The sequence below is a fragment of the Lutra lutra genome, chromosome 5 (genome assembly GCF_902655055.1).
Source record: "Lutra lutra chromosome 5, mLutLut1.2, whole genome shotgun sequence".
In the NCBI taxonomy this organism is placed as follows: Eukaryota; Metazoa; Chordata; class Mammalia; order Carnivora; family Mustelidae; genus Lutra; species Lutra lutra.
In genome coordinates, this window is record NC_062282.1 from 11,134,862 (window position 1) to 11,152,166 (window position 17,305).

At 39.8% G+C, this 17,305-nt stretch overlaps 1 protein-coding gene across 5 annotated transcripts in view; it reads right to left on the reverse strand.

Moving 5' to 3' along the window:
* Positions 1–17,305, reverse strand: part of DNAH5 (dynein axonemal heavy chain 5) — a 277,211-nt gene that overhangs the window by 77,706 nt on the left and 182,200 nt on the right. For all 5 annotated transcript variants that reach the window (XM_047730540.1, XM_047730538.1, XM_047730537.1 and 2 more), the window contains 3 exons: positions 16,618–16,748; positions 11,772–11,925; positions 10,404–10,671 (listed from right to left, as the gene is read on the reverse strand). In XM_047730540.1, coding sequence (XP_047586496.1) covers positions 10,404–10,671; positions 11,772–11,925; positions 16,618–16,748 — 553 coding nt within the window. The remainder of the gene's footprint in view (positions 1–10,403; positions 10,672–11,771; positions 11,926–16,617; positions 16,749–17,305) is intronic.

Below are 17,305 nucleotides of genomic sequence, written 5' to 3' on the forward strand. Positions count from 1 at the left end.
CCCTCAAGATCAATAAGAATAGGTCCACACCCCGTCATCTAATAGTAAAATTGACAAGTCTTAGTGACAAAGAGAAGATCCTGAAAGCAGCCAGGGAAAAGAAGTCTGTAACGTACAATGGTAAAAATATTAGATTGGCAGCAGACTTATCCACAGAGACCTGGCAGGGCAGAAAGAGCTGGCATGATATATTCAGAGCACTAAACGAGAAAAACATGCAGCCAAGAATACTATATCCAGCTAGGCTATCATTGAAAATAGAAGGAGAGATTAAAAGCTTCCAGGACAAACAAAAACTGAAAGAATTTGCAAACACCAAACCAGCTCTACAGGAAATATTGAAAGGGGTCCTCTAAGCAAAGAGAGAGCATAAAAGTAGTAGATCAGAAAGGAACAGAGACAATATACAGTAACAGTTACCTGATAGGCAATACAATGGCACTAAATTCATATCTCTCAATAGTTACCCTGAATGTTAATGGGCTAAATGCCCCAATCAAAAGACACAGGGTATCAGAATGGATAAAAAAACAAAACCCATCTATATGTTGCCTACAAGAAACTCATCTTAAACCCAAAGACACCTCCAGGTTTAAAGTGAGGGGGTGGAAAAGAATTTACCATGCTAATGGACATCAGAAGAAAGCAGGAGTGGCAATCCTTATATCAGATCAATTAGATTTTAAGCCAAAGACTATAATAAGAGATGAGGAAGGACACTATATCATACTCAAAGGAACTGTCCAACAAGAAGATCTAACAATTTTAAATATCTATGCCCCTAATGTGGGGGCAGCCAACTATATAAACCAATTAATAACAAAATCAAAGAAACATATTGACAATAATACAATAATAGTAGGGGACTTTAACACTCCCCGAACTGAAATGGACAGATCATCCAAGCAAAAGATCAACAAGGAAATAAAGGCCTTAAATGACACACTGGACCAGATGGACATCACAGATATATTCAAAACTTTTCATCCCAAAGCAACAGAATACACATTCTTCTCTAGTGCACATGGAACATTCTCCAGAATAGATCACATTCTTGGTCCTAAATCAGGTCTCAACCGTTATCAAAAGATTGGAATCATTCCCTGCATATTTTCTGACCACAATGCTCTAAAGCTAGAACTCAATCACAAGAGGAAATTTGGAAAGAACCCAAATACATGGAGACTAAACAGCATCGTTCTAAAAAATGAATGGGTCAACCAGGAAATTAAAGAAGAATTGAAAAAATTTATGGAAATAAATGATAATGAAAACACAACGGTTCAGAATCTGTGGGATACAACAAAGGCAGTCCTGAGAGGAAAATATATAGTGGTACAAGCCTTTCTCAAGAAACAAGAAAGGTCTCAGGTACACAACCTAACCCTACACCTCAAGGAGCTGGAGAAAGAACAAGAAAGAAACCCTAAACCCAGCAGGAGAAGAGAAATCATAAAGATCAGAGCAGAAATCAATGAAATAGAAACCAAAAAAACAATAGAACAAATCAACGAAACTAGGAGCTGGTTCTTTGAAAGAATTAATAAGATCGATAAACCCCTGGCCAGACTTATCAAAAAGAAAAGAGAAAGGACCCAAATAAATAAAATCATGAATGAAAGAGAAGAGATCACAACGAACACCAAAGAAATACAGACAATTATAAGAACATACTATGAGCAACTCTACGCCAACAAATTTGACAATCTGGAAGAAATGGATGCATTCCTAGAGACATATAAACTACCACAACTGAACCAGGAAGAAATAGAAAGCCTCAACAGACCCATAAGCAGTAAGGAGATTGAAACAGTCATCAAAAATCTCCAAACAAACAAAAGCCCAGGGCCAGATGGCTTCCCGGGGGAATTCTACCAAACATTTAAAGAAGAACTAATTCCTATTCTCCTGAAACTGTTCCAAAAAATAGCAATAGAAGGAAAACTTCCAAACTCATTTTATGAGGCCAGCATCACCTTGATCCCAAAACCAGACAAGGATCCCATCAAAAAAGAGAACTACAGACCAATATCCTTGATGAACACAGATGCAAAAATTCTCGCCAAAATACTAGCCAATAAGATTCAACAGTACATTAAAAGGATTATTCACTACAACCAAGTGGGATTTATTCCAGGGCTGCAAGGCTGGTTCAACATCCGCAAATCAATCAATGTGATACAACACATTAATAAAAGAAAGAACAAGAACCATATGATACTCTCCATAGATGCTGAAAAAGCATTTGACAAAGTACAGCATCCCTTCCTGATCAAAACTCTTCAAAGTGTAGGGATAGACGGCACATACCTCAATATTATCAAAGCCATCTATGAAAAACCCACCGCAAATATCATTCTCAATGGAGAAAAACTGAAAGCTTTTCCGCTAAGTTCAGGAACACGGCAGGGATGTCCGTTATCACCACTGCTATTCAACATAGTACTAGAAGTCCTAGCCTCGGCAATCAGACAACAAAAGGAAATTAAAGGCATCCAAATCGGCAAAGAAGAAGTCAAACTATCACTCTTTGCAGATGATATGATACTATATGTGGAAAACCCAAAAGACTCCACTCCAAAACTGCTAGAACTTGTACAGGAATTCAGTAAAGTGTCAGGATTTAAAATCAATGCACAGAAATCAGTTGCATTTCTCTACACCAACAACAAGTCAGAAGAAAGAGAAATTAAGGAGTCCATCCCATTTACAATTGCACCCAAAACTATAAGATACCTAGGAATAAACCTAACCAAAGAGACTAAGAATCTATACTCAGAAAACTCTAAAGTACTCATGAAAGAAATTGAGGAAGACACAAAGAAATGGAAAAATGTTCCATGCTCCTGGATTGGAAGAATAAATATTGTGAAAATGTCTATGCTACCTAAAGCAATCTACACATTTAATGCAATTCCTATCAAAATACCATCCATTTTTTTCAAAGAAATGGAACAAATAATCCTAAAATTTATATGGAACCAGAAAAGACCTCGAATAGCCAAAAGAATATTGAAAAAGAAAGCCAACGTTGGTGGCATCACAATTCCGGACTTCAAGCTCTATTACAAAGCTGTCATCATCAAGACAGCATGGTACTGGCACAAAAACAGACACATAGATCAATGGAACAGAATAGAGAGCCCAGAAATAGACCCTCAACTCTATGGTCAACTCATCTTTGACAAAGCAGGAAAGAATGTCCAATGGAAAAAAGACAGCCTCTTCAATAAATGGTGTTGGGAAAATTGGACAGCCACATGCAGAAAAATGAAATTGGATCATTTCCTTACACCACACACGAAAATAGACTCAAAATGGATGAAGGATCTCAATGTGAGAAAGGAATCCATCAAAATCCTTGAGGAGAACACAGGCAACAACCTCTTCGACCTCAGCCGCAGCAACATCTTCCTAGGAACATCGCCAAAAGCAAGGGAAGCAAGGGCAAAAATGAACTATTGGGATTTTATCAAGATCAAAAGCTTATGCACAGCAAAGGAAATAGTGAACAAAACCAAAAGACAACTGACAGAATGTGAGAAGATATTTGCAAATGACATATCAGATAAAGGGCTAGTGTCCAAAATCTATAAAGAACTTAGCAAACTCAACACCCAAAGAACAAATAATCCAATCAAGAAATGGGCAGAGGACATGAACAGACATTTCTGCAAAGAAGACATCCAGATGGCCAACAGACACATGAAAAAGTGCTCCACATCACTCGGCATCAGGGAAATACAAATCAAAACCACAATGAGATATCACCTCACACCAGTCAGAATGGCTAAAATTAACAAGTCAGGAAATGACAGATGCTGGCGAGGATGCGGAGAAAGGGGAACCCTCCTACACTGTTGGTGGGAATGCAAGCTGGTGCAACCACTCTGGAAAACAGCATGGAGGTTCCTCAAAATGTTGAAAATAGAACTACCCTATGACCCAGCAATTGCACTGCTGGGTATTTACTCTAAAGATACAAATGTAGTGATCCGAAGGGGCACGTGCACCCGAATGTTTATAGCAGCAATGTCTACAATAGCCAAACTATGGAAGGAACCTAGATGTCCATCAACAGACGAATGGATAAAGAAGATGTGGTATATATACACAATGGAATACTATGCAGCCATCAAAAGAAATGAAATCTTGCCATTTGCGATGACGTGGATGGAACTAGAGGGTATCATGCTTAGCGAAATAAGTCAATCGGAGAAAGACAACTATCATATGATCTCCCTGATATGAGGGAGAGGAGATGCAACATGGGGGGTTAAGGGGGTAGGAGAAGAGTAAATGAAACAAGATGGAATTGGGAGGGAGACAAACCATAAGTGACTCTTAATCTCACAAAACAAACTGAGGGTTGGTGGGGGGAGGGGGGTTGGGAGGGGGTGGGATTATGGACACTAGGGAGGGTATGTGCTATGGTGAGTGCTGTGAAGTGTGTAAACCTGGTGATTCACAGACCTGTACCCCTGGGGATAAAAATATATTATATGTTTATAAAAAATAAAATTAATTAAAAAAAGAAAAAAAAGAAAAAAAAATAAAATGCACAAACAATAAAAAAAAAAAATCAGTTAATGACCTAAACGTAAGACCTGAAGCCATAAAACTCCTAGAAAAAAACACAATGGGTAAACACTCCCTGACATCGATCTTGGCAATGACTTTTGGATAGGACACCAAAGCACGGGTAACAGAAACAAAATCAAATGGGACTACATCAAACTAAAAAATCTTCTGCATGGCAAAGGAAACAATTAACAAACGAATAAGTAACTTAGGGAACGAGAGAAAATATTTGCCAACCATACCTCTGATAAAGGGTTAATATGCAAAATAAAGAACTCCTACAACTCAATAACAAAAAATAGGTAACCTGATTAAAATGCGCGAAGGAACTGAGAATAGATTTTTCCGGAGAAGACATACAAATGGCCAACAGGTATGAAAAAGTGCTTAACATCAATAATTACCAGCAAGCTGCAACTCAAAATTACAGTGAGATATCATCTCACACCAGTCAGGATGAATGTTATCAAAAACAAATAAAAAACCCAAAAGATAAGTGTCGGCAAGGATGTGGGGAAAAGGGAACCCAGGTGCACTATTAGTGGGAATGCAAGCTGGTAAAGCCACATGGAAAACAATGTGGACCTTCCTCAAAAACTTAAAAATAGAGGGGCGCCTGGGTGGTGTAGCCGGTTAAGCATCCGGCTTGGTTTTGGCTCCGGTCGTGATCTCAGGGTCCTGAGACTGAGCCCTACATCAGCTCCCCACTCAGCTCAGAGTCTGCTTGAGTTTCTCTCTCCCTTCCCTCTGCTCCTCCCCACCCTCTCTCAAATAAATAAATAAATCTTAAAAAAAAAAAAAAAGTATGTGGGGCCCCAGGTGACTCAGTCAGTTAAGCATCCAACTCCTGATTTGGGCTCAGGTCATGATCTCACAGTTGTGGGATCAAGCCCTGTGTGGGGCTCTGTGCTCAGCATGGAGTCTGCTCGAAATTCTCCCTCCCTCTCCCTCTGTCTCTGCCCCACTCCCTGCTCCCATGCATGTTCACACTCTCTCTCTCTCTCCCCCTTCCCCGCTCCAAACAACTAAATAAAATCTAAAAAAAATTTTTTTAATTAAAAAATAAAAAATAGAATTGCCATAGGATCCAACAATCTCACTTCCAGGCACAAATCCAAAGGAAATAATATCATTATCTCAAACAGATGTCTGCACTCTCCCGTTCACTGCAGCATTATTTACAGTTGCCAAGATGTGGGAACAACCTAAATGTTTGTTGATATACAATTGGATATACATGCAATGGAATATTATTTGGCTTAAAAAAAAAAAGAAGGAAATCCTGCCATTTGCAACAACAAGGATGAACTTGGAAGGCATTATGCAAAGTGAAGTAAGCAAAACACAGAAGGGCAAATACTACACGATACCACTTATAGGAGAAATCTGAAATTGTCAGACTCATAGAAACAGAAAGTAGACCTCTGACTGCCATGGGTAAGGGGAGGAGGTACCACTCCCCTCTCCTCCCAGTCAAAAAGTCAAAAATACAATGTTTCAGTTATACGAAATGTGTAAGTTCTAGAGGTCTAGTGTAAAGCAAGATGTCTACAGCTAACAATACTGTTTGTAAACTTAAAATTAGCTATAAGAGATCTTAGGCTGTGTTCTTATCACAAAATAATAACAATAATAATTGAAGAAATCAGGAGGAAACTTTTGGAGGTGATGGATACGTTTATGGCATAGATTACGACAAGCGCCCCATGGGTACACACTTACTTCAAAACTCATCAAGCTGTGTATTTTAATTATGTATACTATTTTGTATATCATTCATACCCCAAGAAGCTGGTTTAAAAACAAAACTAAAATCTATCTTAAATTATAAATTAATTAATATTACTAATTTTAGAAATTTATAATAATTTAGTACTTCTATGGGAAATATTCAGTAGAATCTAAATATACTAAACCAAACAAAATTGTATATTTCCTTTACTGATATGGCTGAATATAATAATTTAATTTAGAATCAGCATCCTGAAGACAAGTTAAATAAGGTTGGTTCTAGAAACCTTGTTACTAATTTTCTAAAAAGAATAAATAACACTTAAATCCCTAAGTATATTAAGTATTTCCAATACCCACAGATGGTATTCTTTCAAAATAACATTAGCCAGGTTCCAGGTTAATGTTAGGTGTATAGATATATAGATTTTATATTTCTTGCATAAAGGAGCTATGTTTCATATCTTACAATTATTTCACCCACTAATGTAACTAGTACAGTAAACATTTATCAGACTAGACTGGAGATATAACCACAAAAGATTAAAGGTTATCAAAGGTTTAAGAACATTTCAAAACCCAGATGCATGATATAAAATATTATAGATACAGGAGGTCCATGAAGGGGCCAGTGGGGGGGAACCAAATATTCCTAAGGAAACAAAGAAAGAGTGAAGGATGTGATGAGTTCTGATTAAGCTTTGGAATGTAGATAAACAAAGGAGATGGAAGAGAATATTCTCGATCTAAGTGGACTAATGTGTGGAGGATAAGGATGATTTAAGTGCATTCAGGGTCACCTGGGCAGCTCAGTCAGGTAAGAACCCAACTCTTGATTTTAGCTCAGGTCAGGTCATGATCTCAGGGTTGTGAGATCCAGCCCTGGTTAGGCTCTGCAGTGGGTGTGGAGTCTGCTTAACATTCTCTCTCTCTCCCCCTCTGCCCCTCCCCACTGTGTGCTCCCTCTCTCCTCTCTAAAAGAAAGAAAGAAAGAAAGAAAGAAAGAAAGAAAGAAAGAAAGAAAGGAAGAAAGAAAATGAGGGAGGAAGGGAAGGAGGGAAGAAAGGATGGAGGGCAGGTTCAGAGCACAAACAAAAGAAGTATGTCTGGGGGGAAAAGAGAGGGAGGGTTTATGTTTGGTTAGAGAAGACTGGAAGTAAGTCATGGCCGTACTATAGAAGGACGACGAATTTCAACAGACTGACTCATTCATTCAACACTACAACCATCAGATACTGGTAGCGGCCATGATTGTGAATAAAAAATAGGTAGTCCCTGACCTCATGGACCTTTTAGTTGAGCCAGACAAATCAGCATTAATCAAATACATACACAACTAAGTATATAAACAGCAAACTGTGGTTAGTCCCAGAAGGAAGAGCACAGAGTGCTAGAAAGTGTTAACATGGAAACAGGCTCTGTAGGAAGAGAGGGAAACGAGATGGCTCCCCTGAGGAAGGGATATTTGACTGAGCCAGGATCATCCAAACAAAGGGAGGAGGGTCCCAGTCAGATGGAGGAGGAGGACATCACATGGGAAGAAAAAGCAGCCTGTTCAAGGATCGGGAAGAACAGAGCAGGGGAAAAAAGTCAACCTCAAGGGAAGCTGGGGGAGGCGGGCTGGGCCACTCTTTTCAGCCTTAAGGCCAGGCTAGAGACCATGCCTTTTTCCCAGGAGCAAGGGATGGTCATAGAAGTAGAAAGCAGTGTGGTTGGGTTTGTGTTTTCATCACTCTTCTGTCAGCAATGTGAGCCGGATGGCAGACAGCTGAAACTGGAAGAGAGGTCATCAGAAAGCTATTGAGGTTTTCCAGGTGAATAACAAGGACAGCTTGGTCTAGAAAGTCTGCCTGCGAGAGGGAAAGCGCTAGAGACAATCCCCCAATATTTAAAAGATAGGGTCGATGAGACTTGGAGATCAAGCAGACTTGAGAGTTGGAGGAGGCCCAGATGTTCAAGACAGAGCTCTGATTGTGTAGTTTCATGGATGATGTCGGGATCCTGGGCGAAGGACCAGAGGAGAGGAAGTTCGGTGTCAGGCACTTGGAGTAGCAGTCTGTGAACCCCCCCAAGAATGTGTCAAGCAGGACCAGCCAAGTGCACAGATTTCACGCCAAAAGACAGGCCAGACTGGAGAGAAAAGCTGATGGGGCCTATCACCCAGGAGGCTGAAGATGAGCTCGCCTGGGAAGAAGACTGGAGTGAAGAAAGGAGTCTCCCTTGCCCTCCCTGTGCCTAGTTCCAGAAATAGCCTGGAGCTCAATAAATATGATCTCAATAAACAAACAGGGAGAGGCAGGACACTTGCTAGGAGACAAGGACATAGAAATCAAAGTCTCCCTGACCTCCATGTAATCCTGGCTTGGGTTGATACAATGAAATTTTATTTTATTTTATTTTATCTTATTTTTTACAATGAAATTTTAAAGAAAGGGGCAGATTTGTGAGAAATTAATGAAGGGAAGATCAATAAGGTCTTTGTCTTGTAATAGAAGAGATGATTGAAATAGAGACCTCACAGGAAGGGCTCTGTATGTAAATTAAATCATCTTAATTATGGTGTATTACAATGTTTGTCACCTGAAATTGTTATTTTATTGTTTGTAATAATGCCTTACATGATACTCCACAAAGTACTTCTACACTAATTATCATCGTTCACAGTTAATTTTAATATAGCTCTGAAATTCTGTCATTTTGTGCTCTCCATTTATATCCTATTTCAAAGAATTTTCAAGTTTTACCTTTAGTTTTATTCACATTTTAATAGGACTTAAAATTATAAGTCACTGGCCTTTTCTCAAACTTCATAAGACAAAAGAGAAAACTATATATGTATATTTCAAATATGTTTAAATATTGTGTTTAAAAGCCACAGATTGGAAGACCATGATTATCAATAGCAGTATGTAAAGAGAATGTCTCCAGAGGCTAAGAATAGATCCTTATACATAATAGACCCGGGTTATGGCCCCAGTATTGATCCTTATGGCTTCTTACATCTCTGACAATCTCCTCAGCTTCACTGTCCCCAATGTCTCCATCTACCAAAGGCAAGAGATGGGCTAATCAGTTGTTCTCATGGTGGTTTCCATGGACCTGGAGAGCCAGATGTGGATATAGCACAGATGTGGGCTGAAGGGGCAGGCTCCAGAACTCTTCCTCACCTCCACTTTTCCTTGTTTTATCTATTAGCCACTGTTAGGTTTTACTGAGAAATGGGACTCTAATTATTATTAAAATATAATGAGACAAAAAGTTTGAAAACCACTGCCACAAACCAGGGCGCCCTGAGGTTCTGATATAATTGGCCAGGGGAGACTCCTAAACATCCCTACCATCTAAAATACCCACAAGTAACTTCTCACCGAAAGCTGAAAACCATAAACTTAATGATCTCTAACATCTCCTCTACCACATCTATGTTCAATTTCATTTAGAGTGAGAGAGACATTCGTGTTCCTCAGGATGGATGATCATGGACAGAACTGGAAGCAGTCAAGGACCCAAGTCACAGAACAGTCTAACATCCCCTTTCAAGGACAGACGCCAGCAAGAGCATTGCCGGGTAAGGTGTTCTTCTTTGAGGTCCAGCCCTGCAGCCACAAGAACAAAATGTCCAAGAGACAATCGGCTTTAACTACCCTGAGGTTGACCAACCCACTCTGGAAAGAACACAAATGCTATCAAAGTAGTTAAAACTTTAGTGCCTTCTTGGGACATCCTGGAACACGTCTGAGTATCCAACTGAGACAAAGCTTGCCGCCATCCCTGAAAAGACTACAGTCACTGGAAATTAACTCAAGGGAGTAGGAGATTGAAGACCAGTGTCTGAAAAAACAAAACAAAACAAAAAAACAGTGTCTGATAACCACACTCCGGGAAAAATTAGCTACCTCATTTTTGCACCTTTGGTAAAAGACCACCATCTTTCAAAAGTCCTCAAATATTGGACAAAGTGAATGTGGGCTCAGTCCAGATAATAGCATAGAAAGTAAATTCACACACACACACACACACACACACACACACACACACACACACACACACTGTTAACCAAAAACTCTAACAAAAGTTTCCACCACACTAACCAGCAACTAAGGCATCCTTAGGCCACCGGCTGAACCAGTCAATAGTGCATCCTGAAATAAGGGCAGGGAACTTCAACGCTCGGTTTCGAAATTTCTCCCCCACGGGTGAAAAGCAGAGCACAATGTGAAGGTTCTGTCGGACCCGACTCATGAAGTAGTCATGCAGGTTCTCGTTGGTAGGAGGGCGCCTGGGGTATTCCTTTTTCATGACGGATAGGAGATCACTATGAATTTCATCAATTTCATCACGAGCAAATAGGTTGGATACCTTCAAAAGAAATGTAGACATTCAAGTTCAGGACAGACAAATGAAAAGAGATCAAAATACATAGCTTAGTACATATGATAGCTTTCCTCTATTTATGTTCTTAAACTCACCTTTAGAAAATTAACCAAAGTCTTCATGATATAAACAAATGGAAAGGTATTCCACACTCATAGGTTAAAAGAATTAATACTGTTAAAATGTCCATCCTTCCCAAAGTGGTGTATAGATTCAATGCAATCCCTATCAAAATACCAATAGTATACTTCGCAGAACTAGAACAGATTATCCTAAAATTTGTATGGAACCACAAAAGACCCCCAAATAACCAAAGCAATCTTGAAAAAGAAGAATAAAGCTGGAGATATCACAATCCCGTATTTTAAGATTTACTACAGAGCTATAATAACCAAAACAATATGGTGCTGACACAAAAAAAGACCTACAGATCAATGGAACAGAATAGAGGGCACAGAGATAAACCCACACTTACATGTTCAATTAATCTATGACAGAGGAATCGAGAATATATAATGGGGAAAGACCATCTCTTTAATGAATGGTGCTGAAAAAACTGAACAGCTACATGCAAAAGAATGAAAGTGGACCACTATCTCATACCATACACAAAAATAAACTAAAAATGGATTAGAGACCTAAATGTAAGGCCTGAAACCATAAAACTCCTAGAAGAAATCATGACAGTAATTTCTCTATCATCAGCCATGGAAACATTTTTTTCTAGATGTGTCTGTCTTCTCAGGCAAGGGAAACAAAAGCAAAAATAAACTCCGTGGACTACAACAAAATAACAAGCATTTGCAAATCCTTTTTTAAAAAAGACTAACCAAAGTACTCAAGATAAGATACCCCATATTTTAAATACACAAATGATACACAAATGATTCTATCATTTTCAAGGCTTTTTAAAGGGGTAAAAGGACATATCAAAAATCCAATCAGCCATTTTATTCTCTAAACCCCAACAGAAAAAGCAATTCTTCCTACTACTGATTTCCTAAACCCTAATAATGGAAGGAAATAGCTCTAAAGTTGGAGATAATCTGAAGAGTCAAAATGCATGAAGACTAATGAGCTCCTACCTCACCCGATGATAAAACGTTGTTCATGTATTCCAAAAATGACTCATCCTTAATCTCATTGTCTGTAAAGATGAAAGTGATTCCTTTGCCTTGCTGCCCCGCCATTCTATACAAAATCTTCAAGTCTTCCACCAGATTTGATGTGCTGTATGATCTAAAGAGATATTGTCATTGTGTCATTAGCTAAAATATTCTGATGGGGAGGAAAGATCCTTACAACAATGCTTTATGCCATTTGGTTAATCAAAAGAAATACGGATATTGTTTCATCAGATTAAGAATTTTATTGTATGTGAATGTTACTCGTCCATCATACTTCCTTACAAAGATGAAACTGATTTTTAAAAAATTTCTTTCATTTTCTAATAGCTATTCCTTTGAGAGTAATAGAGGTACATCTTGGTAAAATTTTGAGTACTTCACCATTCACAAAAGTTAAGAGCTATTTTTTCGGGGCGCCTGGGTGGCTCAGTGGGTTAAGCCGCTGCCTTCGGCTCAGGTCATGATCTCAGGGTCCTGGGATCGAGCCCCGCATTGGGCTCTCTGCTCGGCAGGGAGCCTGCTTCCTCCTCTCTCTCTACCTGCCTCTCTGCCTGCTTGTGATCTCTCTCTGTCAAATAAATAAATAAAATCTTTAAAAAAAAAAAAGAGCTATTTTTTCCATAGACGCATACCTGACATACAACATTATCTTAGTTTTAGGTACACAACATAGTATTTCCGTACTTGTATAAATTGCAAAATGACCACAAATAAGTCTGGCTAACAACAAGTCAAGTAACTTTATATTTACCTGCAAATATGAAACTGGCTTTTTACTCCATTTCATTAACTGTTATAATTAATTTTTTACATGCAAAATAAAAATCTAGAGTGAAAAGTCAACCTGAAACCAAAATATCATTTTTAACACAACTAAATGTCATCCGAATGGGTATGTTTCATTTTGAAAATATTTGTTGGTAAGGCTAACATAAGAGTCAAATTGAAATGCTTATTATGTACCTGTCTGCAGCTGGTATTTTTTTTTTTAAGATTTTTTCTTTAATTTGTCAGAGAGAGAGAGAGAGAGCACAAGCAGGCAGAGTGGCAAGCAGAGCAGGCAGAAGCAGAGCAAGGAGCCCAATGCGAGACTCGATCCCAGGAGCTGGGATCATGAACTGATCTGAAGGCAGATGCTTACCTGACTGAGCCACCCGGGTGTCCCTGCAACTGGTATTTTAGAAGATACCTCATAAATTAATCTAAATTAAATTATATCAGGCCTTAATTATATAGGCTGAGGAAGATGCTCTAATTCAAAGGGTACCCTCTTGGGGCGCCTGGCTGGCTCAGTCAGAAGAGCGTATGACTCTAGATTTCAGGGTTGTAAGTTCGAGCCCCACGCTAGGCATAGAGGTTACTTAAAAATAAAACCTTTTAGGGTGCCTGGGTGGCTCAGTGGGTTAAAGCCTCTGTCTTAGGCTGTGGTCATGATCCCTGGGTCCTGGGATTGAGTCCCATATCGGGGTCTCTGCTCAATAAGGAGCCTGTTTCTTTCTCTCTCTCTCTCTGCCTACTTGTGATATCTCTCTCTGCCAAATAAATAAATAAAATCTTTAAAAAAAATAAATAAGATAAAATCTTTTTAAAAAGTAAAATAAAATAAAATATTTTTTTAAAAATGGTGGCCTCTCATCCCCCAAAACAATTTCATTGCATCTTTGAGTTCCCTGTAAGAATTTTCTGAGCAATCAGTCTACTGTAATATAACAGCTGGAAACATGAAATATCTCACTCTAAATCTTCTTTCACCGTCAAAAGCAATCCTTTAGTGGAAATCAGCCTGCAGTACTGAAATATTAGAGAGGTCCCAAAACAGAGTAGCTCATTACCACTGAAAGTAAAAATAAAGATATTCCAATCCTGGAGATTCAGACTTACTGAAACATTATTTGAATTTTCTGTCATTAAATAAACTCATAGTTCAGAGCACAAGAGCAAATGGCCTTCTGATTTTTTTTAAAGCTACTAACTATTTATACTCTGTGCTTTTTGATCATCTAAAACCTAAATCCTAGAACCAGAAAACCCTCACAGTGCATCAATATTTTAAGAAAATATCTGCAGGGGCACCTGGGTAGCTCAGTGGGTTAAGCCTCTGCCTTCGGCTCAGGTCATGATCCCAGGGTCCTGGGATCGAGCCCCGCACCGGGCTCTCTGCTCAGCTGGGAGCCTGCTTCCCCTCGTCTCTCTCTCTGCCTGCCACTCGGCCTACTTGTGATCTCTTTCTCTGTCAAATAAATAAATAAAATCTTTAAAAAGAAAAAAATATCTGCAGGGGGTGCCTGGGTGGCTCAGTGGGTTAAGCCTCTGCTTTTGGCTCAGGTCATGATCCCAGGGTCCTGGGATCGAGCCCCACGTCGGGCTCTCTGCTCAGCAGGGAGCCTGCTTCCTCCTCTCTCTCTGCCTGCCTCTCTGCCTACTTGTGATCTCTCTCTGTCAAATAAATAAATAAAATCTTAAAAAAAAGAAAGAAAGAAAGAAAATATCTACAGAAGTGCAATCTGAGAGATTAGAAAAGAATTTCAAAGATGCAGTCCCCCATTAGAGAGAGAGAAAGGAAAAGACCTCACCTCAGCTCTTCCTGACTTGGGAAAACTTTCAACCCAGTCCCTGGATCAAGGGCCCACTGCCTCAAATAATGGCCTCAGCCCTCTAACTCATGGCTGTGCTTCCCAAATGGGAGGTTCTTGCTTCCTGATTCTTGGCCACATAGCGATTCGCGGGCTTGGGCAGTAAGATGGTCTCTTGAAGGTGTGAGAAGGCAAAGGAGTTGGCCGTCCTCTTCATCAGTAATGGTGGTGACTATGACCCTTATGACATGCAGAGAAACTAACTGATCACTGAGAGAGGAGCCATAAGACATCTTTCCTGAGGCAGTATGGTACAGTGAAGGTCAAGCCAGACCAGAAACCAGAAATACTGTGGTCAATTCCCAGGCAGATGTGGGATTTCAGATAAGTGATAGCCTCTGAGTCTCAGCTGTAAGATAGGCTAATATTATTATATGCCTTGCTAACTGACAAAGTTCCTTCGAAGACCAAACTAGCCTATGCATATAAATGTGCTTTGAAAACTGTAATATAAATATTAGGAACAAAAATGTCAGAGTCCAGTCTGTTTCCTGCACGGGTTTTCTTTTACCTAACTCAACTGCTATCCACAAACTCGTAGAATTATACACAAGGCAATGAGAATTATGTCTCTCTGTCCTAGTACTTGAAAAACAAAGAGCAACCTTTCGGATTTATTCTCCAAGCAGAAGCCTATAATTCTGACCAAATGAAAAGTGTGACAACCCAGACAACGGGATCTTAGATGTGGCGTTAATAGTTACCAATTGTCCTAGCAGGTATCTACGGGCCTCCATCAGGAACAGACGGAGGGATGCTTTACCTGACTGGGCCAAGCCAAAGCTCTACAGCACAGCCAAGAGGCAAGACTTCCTGCTCCCACCCACAAGTTAACCTCTAATAATTCTCAGCCCAACTAAACTTTCCAAACTGGCTTCTTGCCTCTCATCTTGATTAATCCTGAAATTCTGTTCAGCCCCTCTGGGTCACCCCTGCGTATCTCTCCATGCTGAAAGAGATTCACTTCCTAGTTTTACCCACACTATACAATTAGGACCAAGGACGCCCGCCTCCCAGGGTTTCCTACCTTGATGAGTTGTATGCATCAGTCAACTAGCTTCCCAAGCCAGAACTAGGATGGACCAAGTTCAAAAATTCAACTTCCCAGTGATCCTGAGTCTGTCCTTTTTCCTCCATTCTCACTGCTTCTACTCTTGACCCATCATCTCTTGCCTTGATCCCTGAGACAGCCTTATAACTCTTTCCATTTAGCTCCTTCCATCCGTATTCTGTACATACAAACCCGCAGGCCCTTCCTATCAGTAATTCATTAATGGTTCCCTGTTGCTTTAGGATAAAGTCCCTATTCCTTATCATACCTTCAATGGCCTCCATTTCTATCCCTTTCCCACTTGCTATCTCATGCCGCACACCCCGCCATATTTAACTTCTTCCAGGGCCTCAATGTGAACTTCACGTGTGCTGACTCTTTTGCCAGGGACACTCTGCACCTCACCTCTTCTCTGAGATAATTCCTATTCATACTTGGGTCTCAGTTTAAATATCTTTTCCTCCAGGAAGCCTTTTCTGACCATCCCCCAGACTAAGCTAGGAGTCCCTCCCCCATGTTACAGCAGGAGCTGGTTGGTCTTCATTTATTCTCTTCCAGTAGACAGCACCTATGTATGACACCTTCCTGAATGAACTGCTCCGCTGCCTGACCCCCTTGCCTATTTAGAAGCTCTGTGATGACACGAGCCAGGTTTACCTTGGTCACCATGAACTCCCCAGCACCTAGCCAGTGCCTGACACATGGCTGGTGTCCAATAACTATTTCTAAATATATGAATGAGTGAATCAGTATAAATTTTCCATCTACTTTTCTAGTTTATTAACATTCTTGAAATCTGAAGTAACATTTAGTAGGGATAAATTCCTTCTGAAATACACCACAAGGAACACACATAATATTCATGTCATGCATAACATAAAAACAAGGAGGCATCTACTCATTACAATGACAGAGGTTGAAATACTTCAAAAGCAAATCATTAATGTGAAAATTTCATAATCTATAATAAAAGTTGAAAGGAGACGATGATAAGTCAACATTTAGGAAGGAAAATGATTGATTCCTCATGTATAAGAAAAATGCATTCTTTAGTTCAAGTGGCCTCTGAAAACCTGCCATCAAAATCCATTTCAGGTTAATTGAAGTGAAAGCATGTTACCTTGTCAGAGTGATCTGGAAGGAAGTATAGCCAGCAATGAACGAAGCCAACCTCGTCAGGCTCTGCTTTCCTGATCCACCCACTCCGACCAGGAGGGCATTTCCCCGGGGCGTGCCAATGACACGTGAGATCTAGAATGTGCAATAAAAAAGGGACATATCATTGTTCAATGTGCAAATATTCCACTTTTTTCCTATATAAGTATTTGGGAAGACATAAGTGTCGCAGGATGGGCATGGAGAGATACACTGGCTGGACGAAGGAGGCTATTTCTGAAAGAGAATGCTGTTTGAAGAGGGTGTGTTTTGGGGGTGCCTTTGGGAAACTAGAGGAGACCAGTACTGAAAAGTCAACCCAAGCTATCCCTATGGCCTGTTCTGGGTTTCAAAGGAGAGAAATAAAGAGGACGTGGAGGTTTCCTTTTAGTCTCCCAACCTAATGCAGTGGGACAGGAAAGAGACTGAAATTTCAAGGCAATGTGTATTCTTGGAATACAGAACACACGGTTGATGAGAATATCCTCAACATTTGAAAAATGGCGGAGAGCTCAAATTGAAGGGAAGAAAATTCCCAAAGTATAGCATAGGTGATGGAGTTTTTTAAAAGAAGAGGAAGAGGAACAGGAAGAAAACAGGCATAAACACTATCCCATTATTTGGCACAGACAGTGAGACCTAAGGAATTGCCC